This window comes from Anser brachyrhynchus (genome assembly GCF_964034855.1).
Source record: "Anser brachyrhynchus genome assembly, chromosome: 15".
Taxonomy (NCBI): domain Eukaryota; kingdom Metazoa; phylum Chordata; class Aves; order Anseriformes; family Anatidae; genus Anser; species Anser brachyrhynchus.
The window spans coordinates 12778460-12793231 of NC_137733.1; the positions used below are offsets into that span (position 1 = coordinate 12778460).

Genomic DNA, 14772 nt, shown 5'->3' on the forward strand with positions numbered 1-14772 from the left:
AAGCATTAGGAATGCAAATCTGTGAATAAAATGCCTGTGCTACACTTGCGCTATCGGGTCCATAACTAGCACCAAAAGGTACAAATTTAACTGAGGCAACAGATGTTTACCACGTGGGTTTTTTGTTGGTCTTTTGAGCAAAACTGTGGAATGACCCCCAGAGCAGTCTCCCTTTGATGGTGCTCACTTGGGCAGATAGTGCAGTTTGTTAAATTCAGAAGATAATCTCTGCCTGTAAAAGAGGAGTTTATTTTTGAAAAAATCCAGCAGGAGCCTGTGGAAAGGACCACAGATTGCTCTGCACCCCAGCCACTTCCAGATGCTCCCATGAAACCCAACATACTGGCGGGGTGGGGCAGTACGTTTGTACCATGACCTTCTTTTGCAGACCGGAACCTGCACTCTTCTGCTTAGCTGATCTTGTTTTTACTGTGTTTCCCGCTGTATATTCTCAGGTATTCTATCCTGTAATTAAATCCCTCTGGAAGCACACACAAATCTGTTCCTATGCCTTACCAAAAGCTACACCTGACTGAAGAGATACAAAAGTGGTTTGCCCAAATCCATTTAAGGAAATTCTTTTTTTCTTTACTTTTCTTTCTTTCTTCTTCTTCCTTCTTTTTTTTTTTTTTAAAAGGACTGAGCTTGACCATCTGAGGTTTTTAGTGAGAGCAAGCTGTGCCTCAGAGGCTAACCCAGAAAGGGAAAGCATCAAGATGATCCATGAAGAAGCTCCATGAGCATTTGAGAGGTCAATTAGGAAACCTTGAAAGGTTGACAATGTCCCTTTAAGTTTTATAACAGTGTAAATGATTCATTCATCATTCTTCACTGGTCACATAATGAACAGTTAGACTATTAAATGACCTCAACTTTGCCTTGGGCTCTTAACTCCAAGCCAGTTACCGCCTGGCCGCCGAAGTCCTAAGTATAAAATGAGTCATTAATGCTTAAAGATGGGAAACACTCCCTTGTCCACCACAGGGAATAACACAGAACAAACTGCTTGGAGCACAGCTCCCAGCACCCTTTTGCTGCTCCCTCAAAATAGAAGCACGAGGTTACTCTGGATGTCCCAGCATATCATCGTCCATGGGCGTTTGACTCCTGGAAAAAAATGAAATAAAGCAGGTGGCAGCCGCCCGCTGTCCTTGCCGAGCCTCTTGCATGGGTGGGACCAACACAATGGGTCCAATTAAAATAACCTACAGCAGACAAATAGGACAGAGCCTGCAGACACCCACTCTATTTGTAACTAACTTCGGCAATTATATCAGATATTCCTACCCAAAAAAAAAAAATACTGCCTGCAAAACTCACCTTTTTCTTATCTTTAAATTATTACAGCTACGACACAACTAGCAGTGAAGTCGACAAGTGGTTTATGCTTTAATTTGTGTAAAAATAATCAATTTAAAACCTGGAAGAAACTAAGATTGAATTTAACCAGATTAATATCTTAAATTGTAAAATGGTCGATAACAATAGTAAAGTTTGACATTTAGAAAGGAACTACTGCACATGGATTAATGAACACCTCTGAATAAAGTCATATCAGCATGGAAGAAATACTCCCACAGTACCTCTTGTGGAGTAAGTTTTTCTCAGGCAGTTCCTTTGTGGACACTGGAGTTCAGTCCCTTGGTTGTAGTTCCAACAACTAAATTTAGCCTAAATACCAGCTTCTGGCTGGGGAATGTTTTCTGATGGGTGTCCCCCATACCACGTAGACCTGAAGTAGACCAAACCTTAGAGCTCTCATTTTCACAAGCAGTTTTAGCTGAAACGTACTTGGGAGAACTCGAGGTCACAGAGTGGAGCACCCTCATCCATCCTGACACCACATCCAAAACCGAACTTTGTGCAGGAACACCCAGCTGGACGGGCGAGCTCAGCCACTGGAGCCAGCACAGCACTCAGGCTAACTTACAGTGCTGTAGTGCTCAGGGTAGAAAAAACAGCCTAAAATTACACTGCTGCGTGTCATTCAAACACACTCCTATTTCATTCTGCTTCTATATTAAAAACCACTGTGTAAAAACCATGTTCCCCTCCTGCTGTGTAAGGTGGTTTTCAGACAGGAACCCCTACTTGCAGCTAACCAGTCAACTCCTTTCAAGCCCTGAGGTAACGGACAAAACCAATTATTTCAATACGTATGAATAACATCGCATTTTTATGGCTGTTGCTGTTACATTAGTGACGGGCAGAAAGGCTAAAGACAACTAGTTATTACTACGTTTATGGGCATCACACTCACAAGTTGATCAGCTCAGAGCCCATGCCAAGCCCTGAGCCTTTCACACAGCCCAACCAAGGGTCTCAGCAAGTCTTCAGGGTCCTCTTTTCAAGCTTCCTGGGACCCTGCTCAGATTGCTTTCACTGCCAGCATCCACAGGTGATTCCTTTTACTCCAAAATTAGCAAGAAAATAATGGCTCAATCTATTTGGCCTCCTAAATATACATGTATACACACAAAAGGATAAGGATGCTAGCTTGGTTATGGGACTAGTGACGATTTCCAAGCCCAAACATATCTCAGTGTAAAAAAAGCATCTCCCTGACTTTTATCTATAGAGATCCACTTATCAAACTCAAACTGGAATTTCATTTTTCTCACCAACCAGCTGTGAACTAATTACGAGGACTTCTAACTAGTCCTGCTCCCTTGCCAAGCATATGGTTCCAATTAAGTGAAACTGCAGCTGATTTTAATCAATCTTCCTTGAAGCAGCCGAAGTTGAAGAATCTCTTCTCCTTCAGCTCAAAGAGTAGAGAGCAGGAAAAGCAGGAGAGTAGTATTTGCATAAGGAACACTTCACATCCGCTTGGTTGCCTGTAAACACGAGGCTCCTAGCAGTAAGAAATGCTAATTGAACACTCTTCACAAGTCTTTCCTTCCACTTTATCCAAAAAGCACTGATTTGATCAGTCTCTTTCGCTCCTGGCCAAGCTGCACCACCAACTCGGGAAGATGGCCCAAATCATTTCAGACAACTAACAAACCAAACTTTTCACAGAAATCTCAGCAAGCCTGCCCACCGTAGACCAAGCAGTAACAGCACGTTTTCTTTCCCAGATTAAAGACTCAGTCTTTTTTACTTCATCAAAAGAAAGACAGTGGGGAGGAAGGGATAAAATTGTCTGGTTAAACCCTCGCTTTTCACATATTATTTGAATCCCTTTGCTGAGCCGCAGTTCAGATGTTATTCTTAAGATAATATCCTGGGTGATGGGGGAGGCATCTCAGCAGGGTGTCATTTCCCTACAGTCCAAACATTTCTCGTGTTTTTGTAATCTGAGGTTTTTATTAGCAGTAAAGACCTGACCAGTGAGTAATATCCATGCTAAAGTCTTTATACCAGTGAAGGAAAATCAATGCAGCCTACAGCTAGGTGTCAAGAGCCAAGGGGTTTCGGAAGAGAGGGTGTGTGGAGGTGGAAAGCGCCTTCAGCCATAATTCAAGCTGTCCCCACACAAGCAAGGAATACAAAGAGATGTCAGATGTTATATACGCTGCTGCAGATAGCTATCGGTAGCTCTGTTTCTTTATTTGCTAATACTGAGCTCGGGGAGTGTGAATCACGCGCCTATCTTACACCAAAGTGCCTACTGCTATCAGCAGCCAAAGCTGAGATGAGCAAAAGCCACGTGCCAGTACTGAGCTACAGGAGGACGTGAGAGGCGGCAAACATTTTTGAAATCTTATTCCTTTCCACACATCAGTGCAGTCAACCCTCGATGGTTTTTATTAGGAAACATTAGCTGTATGCCCTTCAGTTTCGTTCACCACACACGGCTTTGTGAATTCAGATTTCAGTCCAGTCCTGTGTCAAGCAGGCAAAGCCCTAATTCTAAATCCTGCCTCTTCCAAATTCCCAACTTCAGTACAGCCTCCCTATGCATCTTTCATTCAGTAGACACAGTTCCAGAAAGTTAGCTTTTATTTTAAAAAAGGAACTGCAGATAAAGACTTGTCAGAAATTGGCCTCTTCCTACCTTGTTTAACATCACCCTCTACTTTCTCTTACACTTTGATTTGATTTGATGCCATGCTTTCCCATGTTTGTAATTTCAATCATCTTTCTATTCATACACAGAAATCACAAGAAAATTTTACTGAAGTTTGTCTTGCCTTTTTTTTCCCCTTTGTGATAAAGGGAAGTTAATTTAACCCATCATTTCCCAGTGATTTCTTTCAAAGAGAGGAATAAATAACATCAAACTAGCAACACTTTAGTGACCTTATCTCAGCGTATAATAATATCCTTAGTGTATTTTCTCAGCATTGATAAAAGAGGTGAATTACTAAGCTTATCCTTAACTTAGTGGGTTCCCACTCTAAGGAACTGTTTTCCAGCGTGTATAAAAAAAAGTCACTCCAAGCTTGGCCTGTCAAGGTGTTTTATATGCTAAGCGAATAAAAACCAGGCAAGCTGATGTTTTGCCCTCTGAGGAGTTCCAAAATCTTGACCATTCAGGTGGGCACACGCTGATCAATACTGACATTTTAGCATTCAACTCACATATTCCTTATATTTATGCTCTCCTCTCTAGTCCTCCTCCTTTGGAGAAGCTGCTTTTGGCAGCCACCTCTAAGATACAAGTAGAAAACAAGCGAGGAGAAGAGCATCTTGTTCCCAGCCTATCACCACGTTACTTTTTTATACTGCAGAAGCTCAGCTGTCCAAATGGTAGCTGATGCTGATGACCACAAGGCAGAAAATTAGCAAGACTACGCTATAGCCTTTGGATCTTTCCTCTTTGAATGCGAGCCTTACAACACTTGGTGCTTTGGCATCTCGAGAGCAGCACAGAGCATGTCTCAGCATCAGGAAGAAAACAGGGAATTCCTCTGGTCAGGCCCCCCTGGCAAGCCAGCAGCCACCGTAAGACAACGACTACAGATTAAATACGACTTGAGTGAGTTGTAACCTGCTCTGAAACCAAAGCTGCTGCTGTGTATTTTGGAGACCTGAGCATCCAAACACCAGCCCAAAGCTTTCATCTCCTGATGACTGAAACCCAATTAAAGGTGAGCCAGGTGACAGGTTTCACACTAAACATGGCTCAGCTGAGATGCTCAGCAGCTCTTAGCTCCTTGCTTTATCAAAGCTGTCACTTCCCCTGTGTCTAGGAATTGGTAATAAAAAAAAAAAAAAAGATCCACCTCTAATAGGTGTCAGGATAAAATCAATGGTCTGACAGAAATCTGGGTAATTTCAAAACTACGTTTTTTTTTTTTTTTTTTTTTTTTTTTTTTTTTACCACGAACCAATTTACACAAAAATGGGGGGAAAAAAGAGAGAAAGAAAGGAAAATTAAGAGAATTAAATGCTACAATGCAGAGCTGTTCAGCATATCAGAGAGAACAGCAGGGAGAGATAACACTGTTCATAGCAGGATGGGCTGTGATTAAACAAACGTGCACAGGTTCTTGTTTGCTCCAGCACCTTTCAGACAGGAAATGCTATGAAAGCTTGAAGAAACTTCCATGCTCCTCCTCTGCACAGGAAAGTTGTTACCAACATCAGAGCAGGCTGAACACAGTCCACTTGACTGCTGTGGGCTCCCTTGCCTTCCTTCAGGGAGGGTGAGACTTCACTGATCTTGCCAGAGTGAAAAACTGAAGACCTTTTGCCATATAGGATGGCAGCTACCTCAACAAATGGTAAAACACCTGCAGTAGCACAGCAAAACAAGCACACCCCTTCATCCTCCTGACTCCGCGCCTCCTGCCTCTGACTGTCTGTGCTCTTGTGGCACTGCCGTGTTGTCATCTTCTCAACAGCACTGATGCTTCCAGGACTGGAAAACTACTGTCTAATGAGGCCACAAACTGGTGGTTCTAGACAAGCATATTGAAAAAACTTGATGTGTGTGATTGAATCCAACACCCAAACACTTCAATAACACAAAGATAAAGGTGTATCGGTGCATTTTGCACAGGCTTCCTAAAGCACCTTGCCCAGACCGAGGGAAATGAACGTGTGTGTTGTAAGGTTCAATTTGGCAAATCTGTTAGAACTGTATGGACTGTATCAGGCTCTCCAGCCACTCTTTTTGGACGTCCAAGTTTCCTACCTGCAGAGTTAGCTTCTCCAGTTTCATTTCCAGAGATCTGTTCTCCTCTTCCAGCTTGCTGCGTTCAGCTTCTAGCTCCTCAATCTTCAGCCTAGAGAGGAAAGGAAAGATAATAAACACTCTGTCTTTGCCCAGTCTCTCTACAAATGATCAAGTAAAAACTGAAATCACGGACAGTGGCAGATGATTCCTGTATTCAATGTCACAAAGCTATGCTACTGAGGTGTATCTTTTAGCTATTTGTGTGAACTAACTTTGTATGATTAAAATATAATTTCAAAAATACATAGTTAAAATACACAACTTGAATATAAAGCAAATTTAACTTAGATACTTCCTGAGAAGAGAGACAGAGTCTAGACCATCATGTTCAATAACCACCAACAGCTAAAATCTCCGTGAAGGTGTCAAATCTCTTTTTGATCTGATTTATACTTTTGGCCTTCACAATGCTCCTTGGCAGTAAGTTCCACAATTTAATTATGTGCTGTATGAAAAATTAGTTCATTTTGTTTTATACTTCACATGTGATTATTTCACTGAGCGCCTGTTAGTTCTGCAATGAAGAACTGTGAATAATTGTACCATGCTCCCCTCTCTGTGCAACTCTAAAAGCCTCCCTGTATTATTTCCTGAAGAATTTCAATTTAGTCTTTCCTCACATCAAAGGCTTTCCATATTTCTGTTCATCTTTATTGTCCTTCAAGTTTTATATAAACTTTTTGCTATGGGAAGAGCTAGAATTACAAACAGCACTCAGATGTATTCAGTAGTATGAGGCTGTTTTGGTCTCAACTTGTTTTCTAATAATTCCTAGTGTTCCATTTGTCTTTTTAACCACTGAGCACTTCCTTGATATGTTTAGAGAAATGTTCACAATAATGTAAGATCTCTTTCTAGAGTGATAACAGCCCTTTTAGAGCCCACTATTGTACAAGTAAAAGTAAAGACGTTTTTCATACATCCGTGGATTTTATATATATATTTTTTTTTATCTAAAACTTCATCTCTTATTCTATCAAGTAGCATCATAAGATTCTCCTGAAATACTAACAGCCTGATAACCTGTATATTTTCATATTACCTCAAACTCTATCACTACTCACAAACTTCTTTTTGTGTTGGACGAGTTCCCAATAAAAACCATTCTAAGACCTAGTGGAAAACCCCCTATATTGTGAAAAATGAAAATTTATTCCTTGATTTTCCATCTTGTAAATTTGCATGATATAAATTAATAGAAGAAAAACGTACTAAGCTTCACAAAACAGAAAGATATAATCTCTGGCCCAGGAAATCCTGGAGAAAACACAGTAAAATCTAGGAGAGCCTTCTGACAAAGTACCCCCAGTAGCTTCGCCCAATTTGCATGGGCATCCACTACTGGCCATCAATACAGACAGCAAACTGGGATGCCCTCTGTGATTTTATATTCTTAATAATCCAACAAAGAACATTCTTTTTTATTCCAACAGAGTAATGTCTCTTTGAGACCTTTGGCTCAAAGCTTTTTGAAAGGTCAAACATATTATATCAACCATATCAGCTTTAGCCAAATGATTGTTGAATCCTTCAGAGAACTCTATCAAACTTGTTATGCAGCAGAAATTATTATAAAAAGTTCAATATAACATTTTTGCTTGCATTTAAGTACAGAGTACAAAAACCTTAACACTGCTTGAGAACCTCACCTTTCTCATTTTAACTTCTTGCGATTAACTGCGCAACTAATACATATTAACATCGATCTTTGCATCCAGTTTTTGGAGGATTCTTTACCAGAATAGTTTTTAAAAATTAATTATCTTGCTTGACAACACACACTTTTAAATGATCTAAATTAAGCTGAAAATCCTTGCATTGTGACAATAAACAACATGCCCATCTGCCAATATCCAGGAATTATACAACAGAAGTTTCAGGTACAAGTGAGAAGTCGTCTCTCCTATTAACCAGGCAAGTGAGGGAAAAGCTACAAACTTTTCCACAGAAGCTGGCTGATCTACAACATGTTCAGCACAGAAATGTCTCCTTTACAAATATGCAGCTTGAATTACTTAAATTATTTGTAAGCCTGACCCCTGCTGGTAATGTTCAGATATTATTAAGTAACATCTTTTTTCCCTTTTGGAAGCTTCTCAGACGAGTGGCTTTTAGCATTGTCTAGGCCATTAAAAAAGATCATCAATAATTTCCAGAAGAGACACAAAGTTTGCAGGGATGGAGGATGCTGAAGAAGCAGGAGACTGAAAAGGTCAGAAAAAATGGAAATTCAAAATGGAATTAATGCTTTTAATGGCGTGTTTCTAAATGGCTTGCAAAGCAGGCCACGAGAACAGCAACGCTTTTTTCTGAGGAAGATGAGCACAACAGCTCCTGAAAGGTCAGAGCCAGACACAGGACTCTCATCAGTCCTTTCTCCATACTTGACAAGCTGGATTTTAATTTAGAGCAAATTTCTGCCCATTTAGGCTCTCAGATAAGCTGCAATGTTGCTGTTATCGCCTACAAAACTTCTCTGGACAGATGTTTGAGCTCAGGCCTCCAATGTGCTCTCTGAAATCATTCACAGTGGTCACCAGAAAACACTTGGAGAAGAGCTGAGGGACAAGCAGGCCGTAACGAGGGGAGGCTAAAGTCATTACATTTTCATGGTACTTCCCTGCAGTTTTAAGATTTAATTTTGTTCCTGCCCTCCGTTTCTCACCCAGGCACCAGCCGTTTTGGAGTGTGGGGCACTGGCAGCCTGCAGCAGCCATCCCCAGAGCACGTACTTCATGGCCGGTGGCCTCGGGGTTGGCAGACGAAGCTGCCTCAGACGGGAGGGACCCCCGCACTGCCTCCACGCCACTCGTTCAGAGAGAAAGCTTGCTGCTTCCTCTGCGCAGAGGTCCAGGAACACTGCTGTAACCTCTGTACCAGGGAGCTTTTTAGGACTCACTTGTGCTTTCACTGCTTAGCCCTCTTCTAACCTATTTTTAACGCCGTTAAGTGTCCTGGATCTCCAGTGGGATAGCATTAAGAGCCATTAGGAAACAGTTTGTGCTATTCTATCTTTGCTTTACAGCCCTCGGGAACACTCCCCAGTGGCAAAGAAAGAGAAGCAAGGGAAATCCTATCTATATATAAACACAGCAAAGCATTTGCAGCTGCTGGTTAAGATACAGCAGTCAAATATTGAAAAATATTTACTTGCTTCACACTTGAGTTTTTCATTTAAGTAAATTCAGGTACAGGGCCAACTGCATACTGCTTCTGAATGATGCTCCAGCATCTATAAAGGCAGCCTTAGTCTGCATGCACCTTGCACACTCTCTGTCCAGGGACATCTGCAGCGAAATATGTGATGCTATTTTATCATCAATTTGCATGCCTCAACTTGTTACATAGGGGAGTTACTTTCTGGTAAGGAGAACAATCAACGACACGTTCACGTGAGAACAACAAAAAACAGAGTACAGCAACATCTGGGTACAGCACAGCCATCTATCAACTTAATGGCTGGCCCAGAATGAATGCGTGTACTCATTTTAAAAGCAGCCTTGTGGCATAAGGAAGGAAGAAACATCAGTTACTTTCTAAAATACTGTCACCGTTCTCAACTTTAACGATACAGGGAAAATTATTCAGATCAATTTCTGGAAAATTTACCGACTTATTCTCCATACAGGGGTTTGAAAACATGAAAATATTTAAACTGTGAAAAAGAACTCTTCGCATTTCTGGGAGACTTTTCCTGCATGAGATGCAGACAACTTAACCCAGGGGTAAAGGCTCCAAAGACAGCCATCTCTGCAGCCTTTTGCAAGATCAAGTTTAGCGCAAGAACAAAGATAAATTGTCATCTACTCAGACTTGCAGATTTTCCCACTTCCCAAAATTGAGGTTTATGTTGCCTCCACTGCATGTTTCACTGTCCCACGTTAGAAGATGGAACACACACAGAAAAAACACAAACCTGCAGCTTCAGGTCTACTGATATGACATTTGTGAGGATCAGGAGACATCACACCATGTGTGTTCAGTCTGTCTAAGAAGTGTTTCAGAGGTAAGCAATAGCTGCTGGACAGCAAATGCCAGGCTGCTTGCTTTTCAGAAGGAAGAAGCAGAAAATAAAAAGAAGGGGATAATCTTTACAATTTTTCATTAGCATCTAGGCACTTCCAAAAGTCCCTTTCAATCCAGGTGTTTGAACAGTGCCAACTGGCCACCATCACTTCTCTAGCTTCTTTCTTTGTTTTTAATGTCTGCAGATGTGGTACCCGAATGCCTGTAGAATAGCATGGGTATCGCCAATGAGGACGTGTCTCGCAGAGGCCCCATCTGGGAAGAGGACATGGCCATGTGGAAATGCTACTGCTGAACAAGAAACTACTGAATGGAGCAGAAAATGTATGTGTTGGGAAGACGCTATTAAGGGATCCAGATGGCATTGAGATGGTGTTAGGAGCAGAGCAGACAGAATTCCAGCAAGTGTGACTAATAGGCATTGGCAAGGACATGAATTTCTTTTGAATTACTGTAACTCTACCCAGTCACTAAATCCACAGAAAACATTTAGGATTTACTGGGGTTGTAGTTTGACAGCAGAGAGAAAAAGTTCAGATTTGTTCCAGCTGAAAAGGTCCTTCAGCTGTTGCCACTTAAGTCTTCGGAGAAGTTTCTTTTTTTTTCTAATAGATTTCTTTTATTTATAGGTTCTGAAATATTAGTTTCTGCACAGCTATCACCTTCCCTCTAAAAGGTGTTAATGCTTAAATGCTCTCTGCTCCGCTATATCCCACAGTACATGAACTCGAGAGTTTGACCACTTTTTCTTTTCATAACATCTGCAGAATATAAACAAATGTGATTTCAGAGGGAGCTGCAAGAAGTGTGAGAAATGACAGTGCTAGCACCAGCTTTTATTGTCTCTTCAGAAACGATGGTGCTGGGAGAGAGTTTCACATTTAAAGTTATAAAAGGTCTGACGAAAGAGCACTTTGTTCTCAAGAGGAGGAGGAAAAACTGATGAACTCTTTCAAGTCTCTTGCTGAAAATTTACTTTCCATACTAAAGAAAAATGAGACAAAAGTATATTTTTAAAGGCTCTCATTCACTCGCAGGAGATGAATACAGATTCAAACGATTAATATGGATTTTTTTTCACTTTATATGTCTCCTGCTTTTGTTTTCAGAAGTTAGCTCCTAACCACAGGGTGTATATGGAAATGCCTGGAGGCTCACGGTCCATTCCTGTTCAGCAGACTCCTCTTGCTGGCTTCTACTGGATTTCCTCTATTTTTCACATTCCTTCATGACAGCAGCTAACTGGAGTGCTTGGGCTCAGACCAGACGCATCGTACTTTTGCTAATGGGATTTCAAAGACCACAGATTGCAGAAATGAAAATAGCTCCATCATAATCTGCGGGATTTCTTTCCCCACTTTCCAAATTGTAAAGTTTATACTCTTCTTCCCCCTGTTTTCTGCCAGAATTAATTGCTGGCTGCAGTCTGTAGCTGGAAGGAGGAAGGATGGAGCTCGTGTTGCTAGCTCCTCCTTAGCAGCTATGTAAAATCCAGTAAACACTTGAGGCCTGTGATGACACAGCAGGAGGGCAAGCGCAGCAGATCCAATCCTCTGCATACTGATCGCTCTTCTCTTCCAAAACTCCTCCTGTTCTTTCCTCACAGCTACCCAGTCCTGCTGCATGGAGAGGGTGCATCCAGCCGTGACACGTGGAGGGTTCTGCCATGGATCACAGAGAATTATTCCTGAACACCAAACACAGGGGGAGAGTTATCCCCCTGAGTTATCACGTGTTGCTTTGACTAGGAGCCTCTTCTGCAAAGAGTGAGCTTGGCCCAGGTTCACGTCCAGTGCACAGAAAATGCCAGAAAGCACAAAATAAGGCTGAACCATACCCTTTGACTGCTGAAGTCTAGAACCATAAAAAAACGCTTTATTCAGACTTGATTCTGACTGCAGAGAAGCATGCGTGCTACTGGATGGAGTGTTTGAGAGTTTGAAAAGAGACCTGAAGCAGCAAGAGTAGCCAACACACGGAAAAATGAGCAAGCGCTGGCTTACTAGCCTCTGAGCACAGACAGCTCCAGCTAAAAGAGAACACTTTCTCAGTCATTTACTGCTAGAAACCAAGAGCTGAGCACTGACAAGGGTGATTAAAAACAAACAAATGCACGCTTTTTAGAGCAGCTTTGTAGCTAAATGACTAGCATCAAGGCTTGGGACAAGTATTTAAATCAGCCAGTCTACCGTAACAACTAAAAGTGGTTCAGTAAAAAGCAACAGAAAAAAACAGCCCGGAATTAGATCCGGGGACTGTGGTTTCTGTGCACCCACGGCCCCTGAGGCATGCGGTACTGAAATGGGAAAGGAAAGACAAAATATCAGTGTGAAACGATTCCAGAAGCTCAGCCTCTTTGATTAAATAGCCTTCAGTGTGCGGCTCAGGACTGGAGTGCAGCTCCACACCATTAACGGCTTTACGAGGAACAGGCCTGTGTTTCTGTCATACTTTGTGTGGAGGCTTTGACACAATTTCGTGAAAGGAGGAGAGAGATGAGATTAGTATCAAAGAAATTCTTTTAAAACCAAAAGGACAGAGAGAAACATTATCTAGAGGGCTTTAGGGCTACCATAAGCAGAACCTAACACCACAAGTCTGTAACAAGCAGGTACTTGTCAGTTCCTCTTGCCCTTGCCTGGGAAATAGATTTTAACTCAGGACAAAGCCAGACATCTCTACCCTCACTGCCAAGAGCCTCCTGCAATACGCAGTGGTCCCAGACTTTGTGGCAACTCGGCTGTTTCCCCCTGCACGCTCTGTCCCTGCAGCTACTCAGTAATAGATGGCAAATGCTGTTCAGTGAAGATAAACGCTGAATGATGTGTCTCGGAGGTGAAAATAGACACCGAACGTCTCCCTGCATGAAAGGGTGCTGCAGCCCATACCAGCTCGGGGAGGGACAGACCAAGGAGCTGCTGCAGAAATATTCTGAAAACCTTCAGCTCCCAGAAGACAGCAAACAGGATGCTGGCTTTACTGATAGAGAGGCATAATATTAATCAGGAGTGACGGGTTTAGTGGTGCTGAGGAGGTGCTGAATACTCCTGCAGCAGCATAAACAGCAGGTTTCAGAGGGTCTGCTGCGCCTCAGCAAAGGAAAAGCCTGAATGAGCTCAGGTCAAACATCCACAACAAGCAAAAGCAGATGGAGCCAGGTTTAACCTCCCCAAAAAAAAGGGAAGCCATAGCATATTATCCTCTACCAGAACTCAAACACACGATAGAATAAAAAAAGGGAGATGTATGCCTTGGGTCTTCAGAACTATTACACCACCCTGAGGGAACTATACTCCAGGAGTGAGTCCCTATGATTAGGTTTATAGCCCTAAAACTTATTGGAATAGCTTAGCTGAACATGTGTTATTTTCAAACACCTTCCCTCTGCTATGGAACTGGGCTTTCAAAGACGTAAAACAAGCTCCAGAGGCAAGGCACAAGAGCAAAGTCATAACACACGGGCCAGTAATTTCTGCTTTCTGCAAGATTCCACTTGCTGCAAAAATCTCGCTTTCAGTCCTAAGAGGCAGTAACACTTTATAGTGATGGAGCTGAAAATATAAAAGAATTAAGAAGAGAAACTCCAGCCAAAGTCTTACATCAGCCGAGAATAAAAAACTCAGCCTGTCAAGATCTGATTTGCTCAGCTTAAATAAAAGGAACTTTATTAAACATTCAGAAACAGATGAACTTTTCCATGCTCAGTATTTATTGTGTCACCTGCTTTGGAATGGAAGCTGTAAATGCTTTAATAAATACATGGAAAGGTTGTCTAGCTTCACCGTAGCTTTTGTAAATGCTCACGTATCCTCTGCTGGAACGCCGTTTTGTAACTTCTCTTTCACTGAATCACAACAGGTACCCCTCTGCCATCTGCAGCAATGCACTAGGGGAAACATCCCTCTTTTTATCTCCAGTGCTACATGCACATCAGTATTACAAAAGCTCGATTCTAAACCTCTTCACACACACGCCAACAGATCCTATATTTACAGTCCAGATTCAGTCAAAATAAACAAACAGCAATGCTGTTTCCACAGGGAAGGAACTCAATAGGGGGAATAGTGATGCAGGAACCAGTCTCATGAATTACTTGAGTGCAAGAGACCCCAAATAGATTAAAAGAAAAGAGTCCGTACCCTCCTAAAAGGTAAAAAAGCCTATAAAGTATCTAAATGCAGAAAAGATCAGGGGCTGAGGCTTTCTGTTAATGCTTCACGGATTTCTTACATCCATAAAAGCTATTCAGAAAGTAAAAAGCGTGCTTAGGAAAAGAAATACTACTACAGAAATACAAGGAAAACATGTTCTGATCAATGTTACCTTGCTGGTCCCTGAATAGCAGGCAGCCTGTGTGTACAGGCAGTCTATATGCATATACTTTTTCAGGTACTGTAGCACGATGACATCCTGTATCTGGTGCTCCACCATAAGATGGCAATATCCATAGCAGACAGGGAGAACAGCTAGAACTTCTCATTAGTTCCACTGAAAACAGTAAAATCTTCCTAGCCTTGCCTACCTGAGTGAGTCAATCTCCTCCTTGGTGATGGAAGTACTTTGCTCAGCTGCGCACTCTTGAGACTTCAGGACCTTCATCTCCACCTCCAGCTGCAGAA

At 41.9% G+C, this 14772-nt stretch overlaps 1 protein-coding gene across 5 annotated transcripts in view; it reads right to left on the minus strand.

Moving 5' to 3' along the window:
• MAD1L1 (mitotic arrest deficient 1 like 1) overlaps window positions 1-14772 on the minus strand; it is a 353278-nt gene that overhangs the window by 148240 nt on the left and 190266 nt on the right. For all 5 annotated transcript variants that reach the window (XM_080556171.1, XM_080556172.1, XM_080556169.1 and 2 more), the window contains 2 exons: window positions 14676-14764; window positions 6086-6176 (listed from right to left, as the gene is read on the minus strand). In XM_080556171.1, coding sequence (XP_080412297.1) covers window positions 6086-6176; window positions 14676-14764 — 180 coding nt within the window. The remainder of the gene's footprint in view (window positions 1-6085; window positions 6177-14675; window positions 14765-14772) is intronic.